The sequence below is a fragment of the Eleutherodactylus coqui genome, chromosome 4 (assembly GCF_035609145.1).
Source record: "Eleutherodactylus coqui strain aEleCoq1 chromosome 4, aEleCoq1.hap1, whole genome shotgun sequence".
Taxonomy (NCBI): Eukaryota; Metazoa; Chordata; class Amphibia; order Anura; family Eleutherodactylidae; genus Eleutherodactylus; species Eleutherodactylus coqui.
In genome coordinates, this window is record NC_089840.1 from 33,288,089 (window position 1) to 33,305,516 (window position 17,428).

The 17,428-nt window shown below is 48.4% G+C and overlaps 1 protein-coding gene across 2 annotated transcripts in view; it reads right to left on the reverse strand.

Annotated features, from left to right (window-relative positions):
* FANCB (FA complementation group B) overlaps window positions 1–17,428 on the reverse strand; it is a 36,055-nt gene that overhangs the window by 17,415 nt on the left and 1,212 nt on the right. For both annotated transcript variants that reach the window (XM_066599185.1, XM_066599186.1), the window contains exons 2-3: window positions 10,874–11,843; window positions 6,672–6,824 (exon numbers count right to left, since the gene is read on the reverse strand). In XM_066599185.1, the coding sequence (XP_066455282.1) occupies window positions 6,672–6,824; window positions 10,874–11,803 (1,083 nt within the window). In that variant the 5' untranslated portion in view covers window positions 11,804–11,843. The remainder of the gene's footprint in view (window positions 1–6,671; window positions 6,825–10,873; window positions 11,844–17,428) is intronic.

The following is a 17,428-nucleotide window of genomic DNA, read 5'->3' on the forward strand; positions in this document are numbered from 1 at the left end:
GACGCCCGCGCAGCCGATGCGCCCTCCCGACGCCCGCGCAGCCGATGCGCCCTCCCGACGCCCGCGCAGCCGATGCGCCCTCCCGACGCCCGCGCAGCCGATGCGCCCTCCCGACGCCCGCGTAGCCGATGCGCCCTCCCGACGCCCGCGTAGCCGATGCGCCCTCCCGACGCCCGCGTAGCCGATGCGCCCTCCCGACGCCCGCGTAGCCGATGCGCTCTCCCGACGCCCGCGTAGCCGATGCGCCCTCCCGACGCCCGCGTAGCCGATGCGCCCTCCCGACGCCCGCGTAGCCGATGCGCCCTCCCGACGCCCGCGTAGCCGATGCGCCCTCCCGACGCCCGCGTAGCCGATGCGCCCTCCCGACGCCCGCGTAGCCGATGCGCTCTCCCGACGCCCGCGTAGCCGATGCGCTCTCCCGACGCCCGCGTAGCCGATGCGCTCTCCCGACGCCCGCGTAGTCGATGCGCTCTCCCGACGCCCGTGTAGCCAATGCGCTCTCCCGACGCCCGCGTAGCCGATGCGCTCTCCCGACGCCCGTGTAGCCGATGCGCTCTCCCGACGCCCGTGTAGCCGATGCGCTCTCCCGACGCCCGCGTAGCCGATGCGCTCTCCCGACGCCCGCGTAGCCGATGCGCTCTCCTGACGCCTGTGTAGCTGATCCGCGCCCACGGCACCCCTGTGTCCTCCAAATTGATTCCATGTTTGTCTTTCACACTACACTTGCCCATGACAGTAATGACACCGGTAACAGTTTTCCTGGTAGCGCAGCATCTATAGATGGTATTTCCATCCCTCCGGCTCACAACACATTCGTTAAACTGAGTGGAGGAAGCTCGGGAGACAATAACGTACTATAAAAAGGGAATGTGCCTGCAGATAAGAGGCCCGACGCTGAGGTGTTCCTGTCACCTCCGTGCAGCGCAGACAGCTCGGTCGTGGGCTGAAATATGTTCAAGAGAAGGAATCCTAGCAGCTTACGGGAGCGGCCTGACATCCACGTCTAGAAGATTCCCGCTTATTCCTGATTAGGTGCCGTCAACGTCTCAGCTCAGAACGTGGGACATTTTAATTAAGGTAAAAACGAGCTGACAACGAGTAGGAGAAGCGGCAAGTCAGAGCAATATTATAATATACATACCGTGTTTCCCCAAAAATAAGACATTGTCTTATATTCATTTTTGCCCCAAAAGAGGCACGGGGTCTTATTTTCGGGGGATATCTTATAACAGCATAGCCCCGGTATTTCAATCACGGAGCTCTGCAGCAATTCTACATTCAGAGACAGCGTTCCTGATCCCAAACAGCGGCTTTAGCACAGCCCATCATTGATGAAGTGCAATAAACGCGAAAAATAGAATAGACAGTGCTCGAAAAGCATGTTCGAGCGCATGTCTATGGTAATCATGGTAAACAAGTCTGTGTGCTACTAACCTATCACAGTCCGGGTCCTTCCCGCTGGTCTGCAGAGTTCCGGCAGCTTGCTTGCAGTCACCGATAGAAGATTGCGTTCTGGTAACAGGGTTTGTAAACCTTGCTCCAGGAAGCGATGGCTCAGATTTCTCAAAACGCGCTGCGGCTCAGCCAATTACTGCAGCGCTCAATGAATCTATCATAGCCATCGAATTGAATGGCTGTAATTGATTCATCGAGCGCTGCATTGATTGGCTCAGCCGCGGCGCTCAAGAACCAATCAGAGCCATCGCTTCCTGGAGGCGGGGTTTACAAACGCCTTTACCAGAACACAATCTTCTGTCGGCTGCTGAGGACTGCAAGCAAGCTGCGGCAACTCTGCGGAGCGGCATGAGAGACTCAGATGGTGCCTGCTGGATAAGTATTGCTTTTTTTAATTAATGTAGTGTAGCTAGGGCTTATATTTCAAGCCTCCCCCCCTCTTCCCTGAAAAACAGGGTAGGGCTTATTTTTGTGGAAACACGGTATATACCCTGCCTTATACTGTGCTGGTCCCTCTCTGACTCATCAAAGCCCGGACCTCTGAAGTTCCCTGTAGTACTGTATCTGCAGAGCAGCAGGTTCTTGAAGTTGTTCTGTGGGGCTTCCAAGGATTGAACTTGTTTCTCTTGATCAGAATAAGATCTAAAGAATTTGGAGCCGAATCGTCATCTTGATGAATCGTCATGTTGCTGAACAGTTTCTGCAGTGTGGCAACATGCATTAACCTACTGGAAGAAGCTACTGCCATTAGAGAACACCGTTGACTTGAAGGGGGTACTTGACTGTACAATGTTAGATACCAGGACCCAAATACTCAGCCGAACATCACCCAAAACATCCACTGCCTCAGCCGGCTTGTGTTCTTCTCCGCTGTCTGTCGGTCAGTGCCGTGACAATCAGTAAACAATGCTGTACGCGATCGCCGAGTCATGTGATCTCCAAATACTTTATGCCGAATGTAGATGAAATGACAGAAATCTGGAGAAAAGTACTGAAATCATCCAAGGAGATCATAGATACTTGACTGAATTATTCGAAGAGTCAACCAGACAGGACAAGTTGAACTGCACCGTGCCAGAAACCTCTCAAGACGGCGACGCCGAAAACACGGCTGTGCAGGTGCAGAGGCCATAGTTTTGAATTTCTTCAAGCAAACCCCCAGAGTGGCTGCTATAGAAGAGGATTCGGACTTTACAACCTTCATCATATAGACAGAGGAGTCCAAATTCAACCGAGATGGCGTATTTAACCTTTTCCAATCCACTGTCTGACGTCTAAAGACATTATGATTTAAGGCTGTACAGCTCTGATGTCGCAAAGACGCCCGCCGGGGTTCTCTTACTGTATTTTATCAGCCTTTCTGCTGTTGGAGCCTATCCAATCTGTCACCTCATGCAGTACTGGCTTTAGCCAGCAGATAGCGCTGTTGTATAATGGCAGAAAAAGAGTAAGCCCCTTGGAAAACCAGGATACAGGTTGGATTGGAAAAGGTTAACATGCAGAATCAATCAACGTGTTTGGGCAAGTCGGAATCCATGGGCTATTGGAGTATGTTGCATCCAGTGTCAGTTGAGTATTAAATGTCTGGTTAAGCATGTTCGGCCATCGGTCTGTTTCTTTATGAGGAAATCCTTGACAGAGAAGAATATCAGCGGCTCATTCAGCAATACATTCAGGCCTTTATAGAAGAATTACCCCTTGAACAGTCTTGTAGGACATACTTTCAGCACGCTGGTACCCCAGTTGCCAGACACAATCCATTTAACCCTTTCTAATCCACTGTCTGACGACTTTATGATTTAAGGCTGGAAGACGTCCGTCGGGGTTCTCTTACTGTATATTGCCAGCCTCTCTGCTTTCGGAGCCTATCCAACGGGTCACCTCATGCAGTACTGGCTTTAGCCAGCAGATAGCGCCATTGTATAATAGTAGAAAAAGAGTAAGCCCCCTAGGAAAACCAGGATACAACTTGGTTTGGAAAGGGTCGCTTTTATGAGCCACTTAATCGCACGGCATGGGGGTGAAACTGCGTGGTTCGCTCGTTCACCAGGTCACACGCCACTTGATTCTTATGTTATACTACACCTGTGAACAACACCATTGCCCAGCGTCGCAGAATAATGGGTGCAGGTGGACAATTGACCCCGGATTAGTGAATTGCCACCGACTGTCAATTCCTCCTTCATGCACGACTTTTCATTGCAGTAGTTGGGAATTTGTTGACTTAAACTGTTTGCTCTTCCTGCACTTAAATCGTGCAATCAGAACGAACGCTTGGATGAGTTTTCACCGTGCCTTGCATATGTATAGTGTCGTAGCATTACACATCAGCAATGAGATCAACCCCAACGCACTATATGTCCAGTCACAACACTAACTGGTATGCCCTATATTTCCAGGTAGCAGCAGATGTTTTGGGAGTTTCTTTTAAGGCCGCATCCACAGAGGATTCGTGCGATATCGCTAGGATTTCTCGCGGCGATAACGCAATTTTGTGGCGCTACAAAGTAGTACATGGTGCTACAGTCGCGCTACTTTGTAGCACCACCTGCAAGGATTTTCGGGGGGAGGGGGGTTTGAAATATAAGCCTTACCCCCAAAATAAGCCCTATCTGCAGTAAAAAAAAAAAAAAAAACATCTCCAGTCTTCTGCCAGCCCTTCCTGGATTGGAGGATCAAAATCCCGCCTCCAGGGAGGTGCTGGCTGTGATTGGTTCATCAGCTCCAGGGGCTCAGCCAATCACAGCCACCGCTTGATAAAGCAATCACAGCTATTCATCATAGGCACCCCTTAGGTGATGTATTTTTTTTTTGTTTTTTTACTGCAGTTAGGGCTTCTACAATAGTATTTCCTACTGTAAAAGTTGCATCGCGTTTTCGTTCCATGCGATACAAAAAGGAAGGCTCCATAGGGAAACATGGGCTAGAAAAAAAAAATGCAAATCGCAGCTGTATAGAGCATGCTGCGATTTTGTAGTCTGGCAATGTCGCTGGCTACAAAATATCGCTCGTGTGGAAGAACCCATAGGAAAGCATGGGCTTCACATACGTGCGATTTGTAGCATTGTCGAATTGCGAGAAAAATCGCCAATCCACATTAAAGTATCTGTTTTAATTAAATTTTAACCAAAATAGGCATCTAGAACATTCACAAGACATCAGAAGATAATGTGCACATTCAGAAGTGCTGCGCATCACGGTGGATGGATGGAGGGGTCAATGCAAGATCTGATTTACTGCAATTATTTGGTCTCCTAGGACAGGATGAATATGTCGGGCTTACAATGAGTTATTCTGTCCTCACTGGCAAGTAGAGTGCGGATATGTATGACTAGCAGAAAAGCAGATAACTTACTACATTGCTCAAAACAATTTAAAGGTGTTGTCCCGCGGCAAAAGCGGAAAAAATTTTTTTTCACTTACCCCCGCATTCTGCCCTGTTAAAAAGAAAGCATGGGTTAGTTTTTAAAAATGGCATTGCGCTTACCTGCATCAGCGTTCTGCAGCTTCTTCTTTTCAAGATGGTGCCGCTGGTCTTCTCCCACGGTGCACCGCGGGTCTTCTCCCATGGTGCACCGTGGATTTTCTTCTCCTTCCTTGCGTTCCATTGCCGATTCCAGCCTCCTGATTGGCTGGAATCGGCACACGTGACGGGGCGGAGCTACGATGACGACGCGGTGACCAGCTCTCCGGCACGAGCGGCCCCATTCACCAGCCAGAAGACCGGACTGCGCAAGCGCGTCTAAAAACGCCAGAAGACATCGAAATTAGACGGCACCATGGAGACGGGGACGCTAGCAACGGAGCAGGTAAGTGAATAACTTCTGTATGGCTCATATTTTATGCACGATGTACATTACAAAGTGCATTAATATGGCCATACAGAAGTGTATAACCCCACTTGCTTTCGCGGGACAACCCCTTTAAGGAACATTTAAATCACATATTGGACCTCGATCTTCTCATCTCCAAACTCTTTCCTGTCTGTCACATGTGCTCAGTGTGAACTCTCTTCCATCTGTGAAGAGGATTAGGCGCTAATGCTGGACCTGCCAATTCTGATGAATGTCAATCAAGCAGCATGGTGCTTGGCTGTGAGCACATGTCCCATTACAGGATATTGGGCGGCCATGACGCCCTCATGGAGGTTTCTGATATTCGAGTCAGAAACATGTAGACCAGTAGCCTGTTGGAGGTTATCTTGTAGGACTCTGGCATTGCTCCTCCTGATACTGCTTTGATGCCCTTCTACGGTCCTCTTCAGCCCTCCTCGTGTAAGGGGGGGCACATTCTGGTATCTGCTTCATGCCCTTGAGACTGTGCTGAGAGAAACAGCAAACCTTCACGCAACGAGACACGTGGATGTGCCCTCCTGGAGGAGCAGGACTACTTGTGCAACCTGACTGGGCTGCAGGTAGCGCCTCATGTACCAGTAGTGACAAGGACACCAGCAAAAAGCAAGACTAGAGAAGAATAAGTCAGGAAGGAGAAGGAGAGAGAAAAGGTCTTCATTCACTTTATTAGGGGGTCTTGTTGTTGCATTTTCAGAGCACCAATGTCACTTTTGTTTGCACAAAAAAGGGTGAAATTAATTCACAATTGCTTCTGCTTCCTTACCCTACAGTTTGATATATCTGTGAGTTGGGGCTTTAAGGCCCTTTTACATGCAAAGATAATCTTGCATATGACTGAAAGATTTAACAATGTATTTGCATGAAGTGTTAATGCCCATTAACACTTTATCGTCCTAATTTGCATGTAAAAGGACCTCTATCAGTTGTTTGCAGAGCCCAGTGTGTGTTTAAACACATGCCAAGCTGTGCAAACAGCTGCCGCCACATTCCATTGTTCTCTTCATTGCTAGTGTAAACATGCCGCGGGAAGAACATCCTGCAGTCTTTTGAAAGATGAGCTAAATGCATTCCAATGGAGTGTATTTTCTCAGTCTTTCAGCGGCTGAACGATGGATTTTAAGTAAACTAAAAATCCATCGTTCAAACGAAAAGTGCGCGATGCCCGCGTTTACATGTAACGATTATCACTCATTTTTAGCCACTTGTACAAATTTTGAGTGATAATCGTTGCGTGTAAAAGGGCCTATACTGTGATTCTTGAATGCTCCCGAAATGTTTCAGAGCAGTGTAAACCCTTTACTTAATCCTATGTTTTAGTATTGTGAGGATTTACTACAGGAAAATACTGTCTTCAACACTTACTGGGTAATTGACGTCTCCACAATCGGTCAACCTGAAAGCTCCTTGTTCAGAGTTGTCTGGATTATCGTTGAACAACACAAGAAGTTGATCAGAGCCCCTGCCAAGAAAATCGTCCACCAGGATATTTCCAACATGTTGCCAAGTCGCTGCTGTCTGTATATATAAACGTATGCATCATATGTCCGTCACAATGGGTGCAAGATTTAACACCTTTCTTCCCGCCCTGATCGGTAACCCTGGGTAGAACTGCCTTTACTTGAAGGAGCACCCCAGAGTAAAGTGATATATTATATCTAGAGCTGGGCCTGAGGGGACAGTGCATGACACGGGGGTTCAAAGAAGGCCAAATAGAGAAATTTAATATTTTATATTGCCAGCTCAGGCCGTGCAATAGGCATAGCCCAGAGTACAGGTTTTGGTTGGGGTGCTCGATTATAAAATACTTCTTGTATAGCCCACTAACACTTGTTTCCTAGTACATCAGAGCGCAGGGCATTATCACACTGTGTTATATAGTATGCTTGGTCCTGATTTCAGGGACTATGGCTTTAGGCAAAGCAGTGTTAAAGGGATATCCAGGCACAAATACTATTGATGACCTATCCTCAGGATGGGTCATCGATAGTTGAATGACTGGGGTTTGCAGCTCGACAACCCAGCCAATAAGCTGAGCGGGTGCAGGCTGTCAGCAGCGCTATACAGAGGGGTCAGAGCAGAAGCCGCTACTCTCACCCTTGTGCAGTGGCTCTCATTGAAATCAATAGGCGCTGCATCTGCAGTTACAAGCGCCAGCCATAGAGATGAGCGAGTATACTCGCTAAGGACAATTACTCGATCGAGCATTGTCCTTAGCGAGTATCTCCCCGCTCGGAAGAAAAGGTTCGGCTGCCGGCGCTGGTGAGTTGCGGCAGTGAGCAGGGAGAAGGAGAGAGAGATCTTCCCTCCGTTCCTCCCCGCTCTGCCCTGCCCGCCGCCGGCAGCCCAATCTTTTCTTCCGAGTCGGCAGGTACTCGCTAAGGGCAATGCTTGATCGAGTAACTGCCCTTAGCGAGTATGCTCGCTCATCTCTAGCCAACCACTAAACATGCGTCGGAGCAGCAACTTCTGCTCTGAGCCCTGTGTATAGCGGCGCTGTCAGCATGGGTCCACTCAGCTGATCGGTCGTTTTCCCAAGTGGCGGACCCTGGCGAATCAAGTATTGATGACCTATCTTTAGGATAGGTCATCAATGGCATTTGTGCCTGGAAAACCACTTTAGGGGACATTCACAGGGCGAATTGGATGTGATGAAAACTGCATTAGAAAGAAAACATGCCATTTTTCCACGGTTGTGAATGCATTACTGCAAATGCGGCAAAACCGCTAGCGGTTTTTTTTTCCCCCCAATGTCATTTATATTGTCATTTATATTGCATGCAAACCGCACTGTGTGAACGCACCCTTAGTTTATAGCTTGCCCACTTATAGGGAATGTGCATAGTGTGTAAATCCATATTCACTTCCGCCAGTCTAATGTAATGCTTAGAAATGAGCGAGCGTACTCGGAAAAGCACTACTCGCTCGAGTAATTTGCTTTATCCGAGTATCGCTGTGCTCGTCCCTGAAGATTCGGGTGCCGCTGCGGCTGACAGGTGAGTCGCAGTGGGGAGCAGGGGAGAGCGGGCGGGAGAGAGGGAGAGAAAGATCTCCCCTCCGTTCCTCCCCGCTCTCCCCTGCAGCTCCCCGCTCCGTGCCGGCACCCGAATCTTCAGGGACGAGCACAGCGATACTCGGATAAAGCAAATTACTCGAGCGAGTAGTGCTTTTCCGAGTACGCTCGCTCATCTCTAGTAATGCTCCAAACACAGCAGTCCCTTTAGCTGCCATGTAAAGACATAGTTGTCAACTTGTATCATTTTCAGGAAGTTTTTAGATGCAAGCAGTGGTTGGTGCGCAACATTTAACTTCCTCTGCTAACCAAATACGCAGAACAGGCTTATCTGAAATTACACTGTCCTACCCAAAGTAACTGGACACCTGAGCAAGAATCAGTAGTAGTATTTATTTATATATGGTAATTCTTAGTATGCCACGATGAGTATCTGATGTCATTAGGGCCAAAGGAGCCCCACTGTCTACTAACATCTGATACACTGAAGCTGGTATTTCCCTCCATTCATCTTACAAATGTCTGTTCTTTGAAAGAAGATGCATCGTCCCATCTACAATGGTGCAAGGAGCGTCGTCATCGGACAGTTGAGCAATGGAAGAACGTTTTATGGAGGGATGAACCCCACTACTCCATCTTGACATCAGATGGATGTACCTGGGTGTGGAGGATCCTGGGGAACGTCTTTTGCCTGACTGTGTTGTGCTAACAGTGAAGTACAATGGAGGTTGCGTTATGGTCTGGGATGTGTTACGTGGCATGGTCTTGGTACGCTGGTTGTAGTGGCAAGAACCATAAACACGGAGGTGGACTCTGACATTCTAGACAATAATGTGCTGCTGACAATGTGACAATACTTTGGGAATGGTCGGCCATACTTACAACAAGACAACGCGCCTAGTCACAAATCCAATATGGTTTTCTAGTGGCTTAGGGATATAGATATTCCATGATTGGACCGGCTGCACCCGACCTCATCAACCCCATTGAACGTTACAGGATGACCTGGAACGTTGGGTCATAATAGGAATAGCATCCATCTTCTTTAAGAGAACGCACCAGATGTTTGCAGGATGAATGGGGGGAAATACCAGCTGAAATGTATCAGAAGTTAGTAGAAAGTATGCCACGGAGTGGCAAAGGAGGCCCCAATAAGAGTATACATATGTAAATACATACAACTTTTGATTCTTGCTCAGGTGTCCAATTACTTTAGGTAGGACAGTGTTTGGGGGGTGGGAGGTGAATCGGAGGCAATGTCAGAAAATATTATTTTACTGAAGGAGTAGTAGATGTTGGGAACAAACTTCCAGCGGAGATGGCTAGAGAATCTACAGTAAGTGACTGCAAACTTGTTGGGGATATACGCATGACTATTCTACGAAAGAATCATATAAGGCTGGACTAGATTGAAAATCTGCTCTCCTCCTGCCATCAGTTTTCTTTGTCTCCATCTGCCCCGCTGGAGTATACGAGAGATTAGAAGGCAGTGCTCTGGGCAAATTTTCATGATTAGTAAAACAAAATTCACCTTTCACAGCCTTAGGCCTAGTGCACATGGCCGTGACGGGCTCCGTAAGTGGAATTCCGCAGCAGAGCCCGTCACGGCGCCCCCCCAGAGACCCCATACTTACCTCCATATGCGCTGCTCCGACGTCCCGCATGACGCGCCGGACGCGTCATATGACTTGGCTGGTGGTAAAGCGTTATCACAATATCTTCCACTGTGCTACAGCGGAAGATAGCGTGATGGATGGCATCCATTGACTGCAATGGAAGCCATCCGCGTGTACGCCCACGGCAAAATAGAACACGCCGCGGGTGAGTACGTGTGATTTCACGTGGAATTCCGCACCGTGAGCACTGCTCTATTAGGTTCAATAGAACCCAATAGCTGCGGGGCAACACGGCGGATATCTACTGCATAAGGCCTCCTTCCCACGAGCGTGACGGGCTCCGCCGCGTAATATTACGCTGTGAAGCCCGTCACGGCGCCCCCCAGAGCCCCTATACTTACCTGCGGGAGATAGCGTGAAATCGCTTCCCCGCCCACCGCCGCCGCGTCACCGGCCGTGTCACGTGCACGGCCGGCCGTGTCACGTGACGCGGCCGGCCGCGTCATATGGCGTCATATGACGCGCGGCGGTGGGCGGGAAAGCGTTTTTTCACGCTATCTCCCGCTGGTTACAGCGGGAGATAGCGTGAATGGACGGCTTCCATTGACTGCAATGGAAGCCGTCAGCGCGTACAGCCCGTCCTCACCCGCAGAAAATAGAGCATGCTGCGGGTGAGGACGGGAGAAATCGCGGTGCGTAATTCCGCGGTGGAATTACGCATCGTGAGCATTGTGCTATTAGGTTCAATAGAACCTAATAGCAGGGTGCAACGCAGCGGATTTTTGCCGCGAATTTACGTGGCGTAAATCCGTTCGTGGGAAGGAGGCCTTATACGCGGTGGAAATCCGCCCGTGGGAATTAGCACTTACTTAGGATGTATCTCCTAACTCTCTATGTTATATACCATGTGTGTACAATATATATTTCACAACAATTACCTTCCAACCATCTTTCCATATTCCGCAGGCATCCCCAGAAGAGAAGGAGAGAACACACAATACGTCTGCTTGGCTTGTGTAGGCAACCTGTAGCTTTGAAGGGTTTTCAGAAGGAAGCTGGCACACCTGCTTAGGGACTCCATTGTGGAACCAGATCAATTGCTTACCGCTCGCTGCTATTGCTGAAGTCTCATATCTGCCGTTTACATTTTGCATCGTACAAACTTCAAGGCACCGCAGCACACTTGAGTATGCCTGCGGAAGGAGGCAAGATCCTGCCACGCTTTTCTGATTTTCGATGCAGTAAAAAATAAACTCTTTTTCTTGAAGAGTTCTATTAGTAAGGGAAGAACTTGACAAACATGTGCCGGCCGATCTCATGGCACTTATACCCACAATACAAGTTCCTTCTTCAGTAGTGCCGACCCAAAGAACAGCCGAAATATTGATTGGAGCCGTTAGAACCTCTGAAGATTGAGATGAGACATAAAGGAGCCTTTCATGTTGCCTCCACAGGACGGTGGGGCCGTCAGCGAGGTGGAGGTCCTCCATGGTCTCTGCGTCCACTTTGAACATCATACGTGGCTCCACCTCGTTAGACGAGTGCAGCAGCAGCGACAGCATCTTGGAAGAACCACTAGACTTTCTTCTACACGTCTTTAATAGAACGCACGGAAGCATAACGCCACTTCTGGAGTCTGCCACGCAGCGGATGCAAGCGAGCTCCAGGGTGGATTTACTAGATGGGATGTTGTACTCCCCGCCGGAGATTTCCAGGAACTGTCCGGTCCCGGCATTAAACACCTTCCTGGAGAACACGAGGACGTTTTTTTCTGCAGGGTCCGAGCTATTTTTTCTGTGCAATACTTGGAATGTGATGATTTGCCCATTGTGGGCAACAATGTGGGCACTGTTAGAAGGGAATGCCATTCTTCTCTTACCGCATCAGTGCAACGTTTAACAGGTCCATCTGAAAAACAAGAAGATATTGGGCTTAACCCTTTAGTGACCAACCTTTTTTAAAAATATTTTTTCCTCCCCCCCCCCCCCCCCCCCCCATGTAAAACATCGTAACTCCTTTATTTATCCATCGACGTCGCTGAATGAGGGCTTGTTTTTTACTGGACGAATTGTATTTTTCAAATGGTACCACTTTATCTACCAAATAATGCACCGAGACACTTTAAAAAAATTCAAAGTGTAGAGAAATGGAAAAATAAGAAATTCCGCCATCTTTCAGTGCGCCTTGTTTTTACAGCGCACAAACTGCAACAAAAGTGACACGATAACTTTATTCTATGGGTCGTTGCGATCACGACAATGCCAAACTTGTATGGAATTTTTTTTTTTGCTGTACTACTTGTAACTAGGGATGAGCGAGTATACTCGCTAAGGCACTACTCGCTCGAGTAATGTGCCTTAGCCGAGTATCTCCCCGCTCGTCCCGAAAGATTCGGGTGCCGCCGCGGGGCGGGGAGAGCAGGGAGGAACGGAGGGGAGATCTCTCTCTCCCTCTCTCCCGCTCTGCCCCGCTCCCCGCCGCAACTCACCTGTCAACTGCGGCGGCCCCCGAATCTTTAGGGACGAGCAGGGAGATACTCGGCTAAGGCACATTACTCGAGCGAGTAGTGCCTTAGCGAGTATACTCGCTCATCTCTACTTGTAACATAGTAACATAGTTCGTTAGGCCGAATGAAGACAATGTCCATCTAGTCCAGCCTGTTCATCCTCCTGTGTTGTTGATCCAGAGGAAGGCCAAAAAACCCCAAGAGCAGAAGCCAATTAGCCCTTTTGGGGAAAAAATTCCTTCCCGACTCCCTAATGGCAATCAGACTGTTCCCTGGATCAACCCCTAATAGTTCCTACCTGCCTGTAAACCCGGATTGACAATTAACCTAAGATTTATATCCTATAATATCCTTCCTCTCCAGAAAGACATCAAGTCCCCTTTTAAACTCCTCTATGGATTTTGCCATCACCACTTCCTCAGGCAGAGAGTTCCATAGACTCACTGCTCTTACAGTAAAGAACCCCCTTCTGTGTTGGTGATGAAACCTGCTTTCCTGTAGACGTAGCGGATGCCCTCTTGTTACCGTCGTAGTCCTGGGTATAAACAGATCCTGGGAGAGATCCTTGTATTGTCCCCTCATGTACTTATACATGGTTATTTGATCGCCCCTTAGCCGTCTTTTTTCTAGAGTAAATAATCCCAATTTGGATAGCCTCTCTTTAATTATTTTCCACCGCCATCTTCTGCGCGCCATAGCTTTTTTTATTTGTCCGTTGCCATTTTTTGCCGTACGTCTTGTAGTTTGTGTTGGTACCATTTTGGAAAATATACGGCTTTTTGATCGCTTTTTATTGCATTTTTTCTTGGGGACAGGGTGACTGAAAAAGTGCATTTCTGGCGTTCTTTATTTTTTCTTCGGACGTTCATCATACGGAGGTAAATAATGCGTTACTCTGATAGATCGGGCTTTTATGGACACAGCGATACCAAATATGTATTTTTCTTTTATTACTTAGATTTTTTTTTTTTATAAATATGGCAAAAAGGGTTTTTTTTTTACTTCTATTACTTTTTTCTTTATTAATTAGTAAAACTTTATTGATCTTATTTTTACTTTTTTCCTTAGTCCCCAGAGGGGGCAACAACTCGCGATGCTTTGATCGTTCCTGCAGTACGATGCAATGGTATGGCATTACTAGATACAGCAGGAGTGATCAAAGCATCGGGCAAGCAGTCTATCAAGCCACCCCACGGGGATGGCTTGATAGGCATTCTGCCATCACAGCCCTGGTAGGCCCCCAGCTGCCATGACATCCCTGCTATCTCATCAATGTTCGAGAGATTTAAATGCCGCTGTCACAATGGATGGTGGCATTTAAAGGGTTAACAGATCCGATCAGCTGCGTGGCTGATCAGAGCTGTTGCCGCCGGATGTCGGCTGCAAGAACCCCCCCCCCCCGGCAACCCCCCGCGCGATCTCTCTTCATACATAGACTGCCGATACAAGCCGTCAAAAGGTGATTCGGCGGCCACTATGGGGATGAAGGTGTAGGCTGGCGAGTCCTTAGGCCTCATGTCCACGGGGAAAATCAGATCCGCTGCAGATTCTACATGTAGAATCTGCAGCGGGTCCCTCCTGCCCCGCGGACATGAGCGCCGAAAATAGCAATTTAAAAGTATTTACCTATCCGGCGCGGGCGGGGAATGTCAGCTGTTCCTCACGGCCGGATCTTCATTTTCGGCCGGCGGATGAATTCCTGACGCCGGCGGCACGTCGACGTGCCGCGCGCATGCGCCGGGCACATCCGCCGAGCCGAAGCAAGGGAGATGCGGCCGTGAGGAACAGCTGACATTCCCCGCCCGCGCCGGATAGGTAAATACTTTAAATTCCTATTTTAGGTCTCCCGCGGATCCGGACGGCTTCCATAGGCTTCAATAGAAGCCCGCGGGAGACCCGCATGAAAATGGAGCATGGTCCAGATTTTTTCATGCTCCATTTTTTTTTAAATCACTTTAATTGACGATCCGCGGGTATTTATGTACCCGCGGGTGGTCAATGCATCCCTATGGGGTGCGGATCCGCGCGCGGGAGATCCGCTGCGGATTTTAAATGTCATTTTGCCCGTGGACATGAGCCCTAAGTATGCTGTGAAAACAAACTTCATCAAGAAGAGCGGCTCGTTAGTAAATGTATTACGTCTTCAGCTAGCGTGGTCAGCTCGTTATACAGCAGCGCCAGTGTGCAATGGGGAAGAGGTGTAATATACAAACCGCTTGTACCCTACGTCCGGGTACTGAGGAAATATTGACAAGCACTGAGCTGCATGTTATATCGCTACGGTAATACAGACAGCACTGAGCTGTACGTTATATCGCTGTGGTAATACAGACAGCACTCAGCTGCATGTTATATCGCTGCGGTAATACAGACAGCACTGAGCTGCATGTTATATCGCTGCGGTAATACAGACAGCACTGAGCTGCATGTTATATCGCTGCGGTAATACAGACAGCACTGAGCTGCATGTTATATCGCTGCGGTAATACAGACAGCACTGAGCTGCATGTTATATCGCTATGGTAATACAGACAGCACTGAGCTGTACGTTATATCGCTATGGTAATACAGACAGCACTCAGCTGCATGTTATATCGCTATGGTAATACAGACAGCACTGAGCTGTACATCACATCCTGGGAGTAACATACTCTGCACTGTACGTCTTCCATGCTCTCCGTGTACACGGCGTATACCTTGTTGGATGTTGCTTGCTTACAGGATTTTGCTAATAAATTAGGGGGTTTTTTGCAGTTCACTTCTGACCAAAATTTAAGAAAATTATTGCAAAAATACAATTGTACTATTAATTTGGCCACTACTGTACATCATATCCCTGCAGCAATATACACAGCACTGTACACCTAGTCCTGAGGTAATATACACAGCACTGTACACCTAGTCCTGAGGTAATATACACAGCGCTGTACACCTAGTCCTGAGGTAATATACACAGCGCTGTACTGTACACCTCCTAGTCCTGAGGTAATATACACAGCGCTGTACACCTAGTCCTGGAGTAATATACACAGCGCTGCACTGTACACCTAGTCCTGAGGTAATATACACAGCGCTGTACTGTACACCTCCTAGTCCTGAGGTAATATACACAGCGCTGTACACCTAGTCCTGAGGTAATATACACAGCACTGTACACCTAGTCCTGGAGTAATATACACAGCGCTGCACTGTACACCTAGTCCTGAGGTAATATACACAGCGCTGTACTGTACACCTCCTAGTCCTGAGGTAATATACACAGCGCTGTACACCTAGTCCTGAGGTAATATACACAGCACTGTACACCTAGTCCTGGGGTAATATACACAGCGCTGCACTGTACACCTAGTCCTGGAGTAATATACACAGCGCTGCACTGTACACCTAGTCCTGAGGTAATATACACAGCGCTGTACACCTCCTAGTCCTGAGGTAATATACACAGCGCTGTACTGTACACCTCCTAGTCCTGAGGTAATATACACAGCGCTGTACACCTAGTCCTGAGGTAATATACACAGCACTGTACACCTAGTCCTGAGGTAATATACACAGCACTGTACACCTAGTCCTGAGGCAATATACACAGCACTGTACACCTAGTCCTGCGGTAATATACACAGCGCTGTACTGTACACCTAGTCCTGGGGTAATATACACAGCACTGTACACCTAGTCCTGGGGTAATATACACAGCGCTGTACACCTAGTCCTGAGGTAATATACACAGCACTGTACACCTAGTCCTGAGGTAGTATACACAGCGCTGTACACCTAGTCCTGAGGTAGTATACACAGCGCTGTACACCTAGTCCTGAGGTAGTATACACAGCGCTGTACACCTAGTCCTGGGGTAATATACACAGCGCTGTACTGTACACCTAGTCCTGGGGTAATATACACAGCACTGTACACCTAGTCCTGGGGTAATATACACAGCGCTGTACACCTAGTCCTGCGGTAATATACACAGCGCTGTACTGTACACCTAGTCCTGAGGTAATATACACAGCACTGTACACCTCCTAGTCCTGAGGTAATATACACAGCGCTGTACACCTCCTAGTCCTGAGGTAATATACACAGCGCTGTACACCTAGTCCTGAGGTAATATACACAGCGCTGTACACCTCCTAGTCCTGAGGTAATATACACAGCGCTGTACACCTCCTAGTCCTGAGGTAATATATACAGCGCTGTACTGTACACCTCCTAGTCCTGAGGTAATATACACAGCGCTGTACTGTACACCTCCTAGTCCTGGGGTAATATACACAGCGCTGTACACCTCCTAGTCCTGGGGTAATATACACAGCGCTGTACTGTACACCTCCTAGTCCTGAGGTAATATACACAGCGCTGTACACCTCCTAGTCCTGAGGTAATATACACAGCGCTGTACACCTCCTAGTCCTGAGGTAATATACACAGCGCTGTACACCTCCTAGTCCTGAGGTAATATACACAGCGCTGTACACCTCCTAGTCCTGAGGTAATATACACAGCGCTGTACTGTACACCTCCTAGTCCTGGGGTAATATACACAGCGCTGTACTGTACACCTAGTCCTGAGGTAATATACACAGCACTGTACACCTAGTCCTGCGGTAATATACACAGCGCTGTACACCTCCTAGTCCTGAGGTAATATACACAGCGCTGTACTGTACACCTCCTAGTCCTGAGGTAATATACACAGCGCTGTACACCTCCTAGTCCTGAGGTAATATACACAGCGCTGTACACCTAGTCCTGAGGTAATATACACAGCACTGTACACCTAGTCCTGCGGTAATATACACAGCGCTGTACACCTCCTAGTCCTGAGGTAATATACACAGCGCTGTACTGTACACCTCCTAGTCCTGGGGTAATATACACAGCGCTGTACTGTACACCTAGTCCTGAGGTAATATACACAGCACTGTACACCTAGTCCTGCGGTAATATACACAGCGCTGTACACCTCCTAGTCCTGAGGTAATAT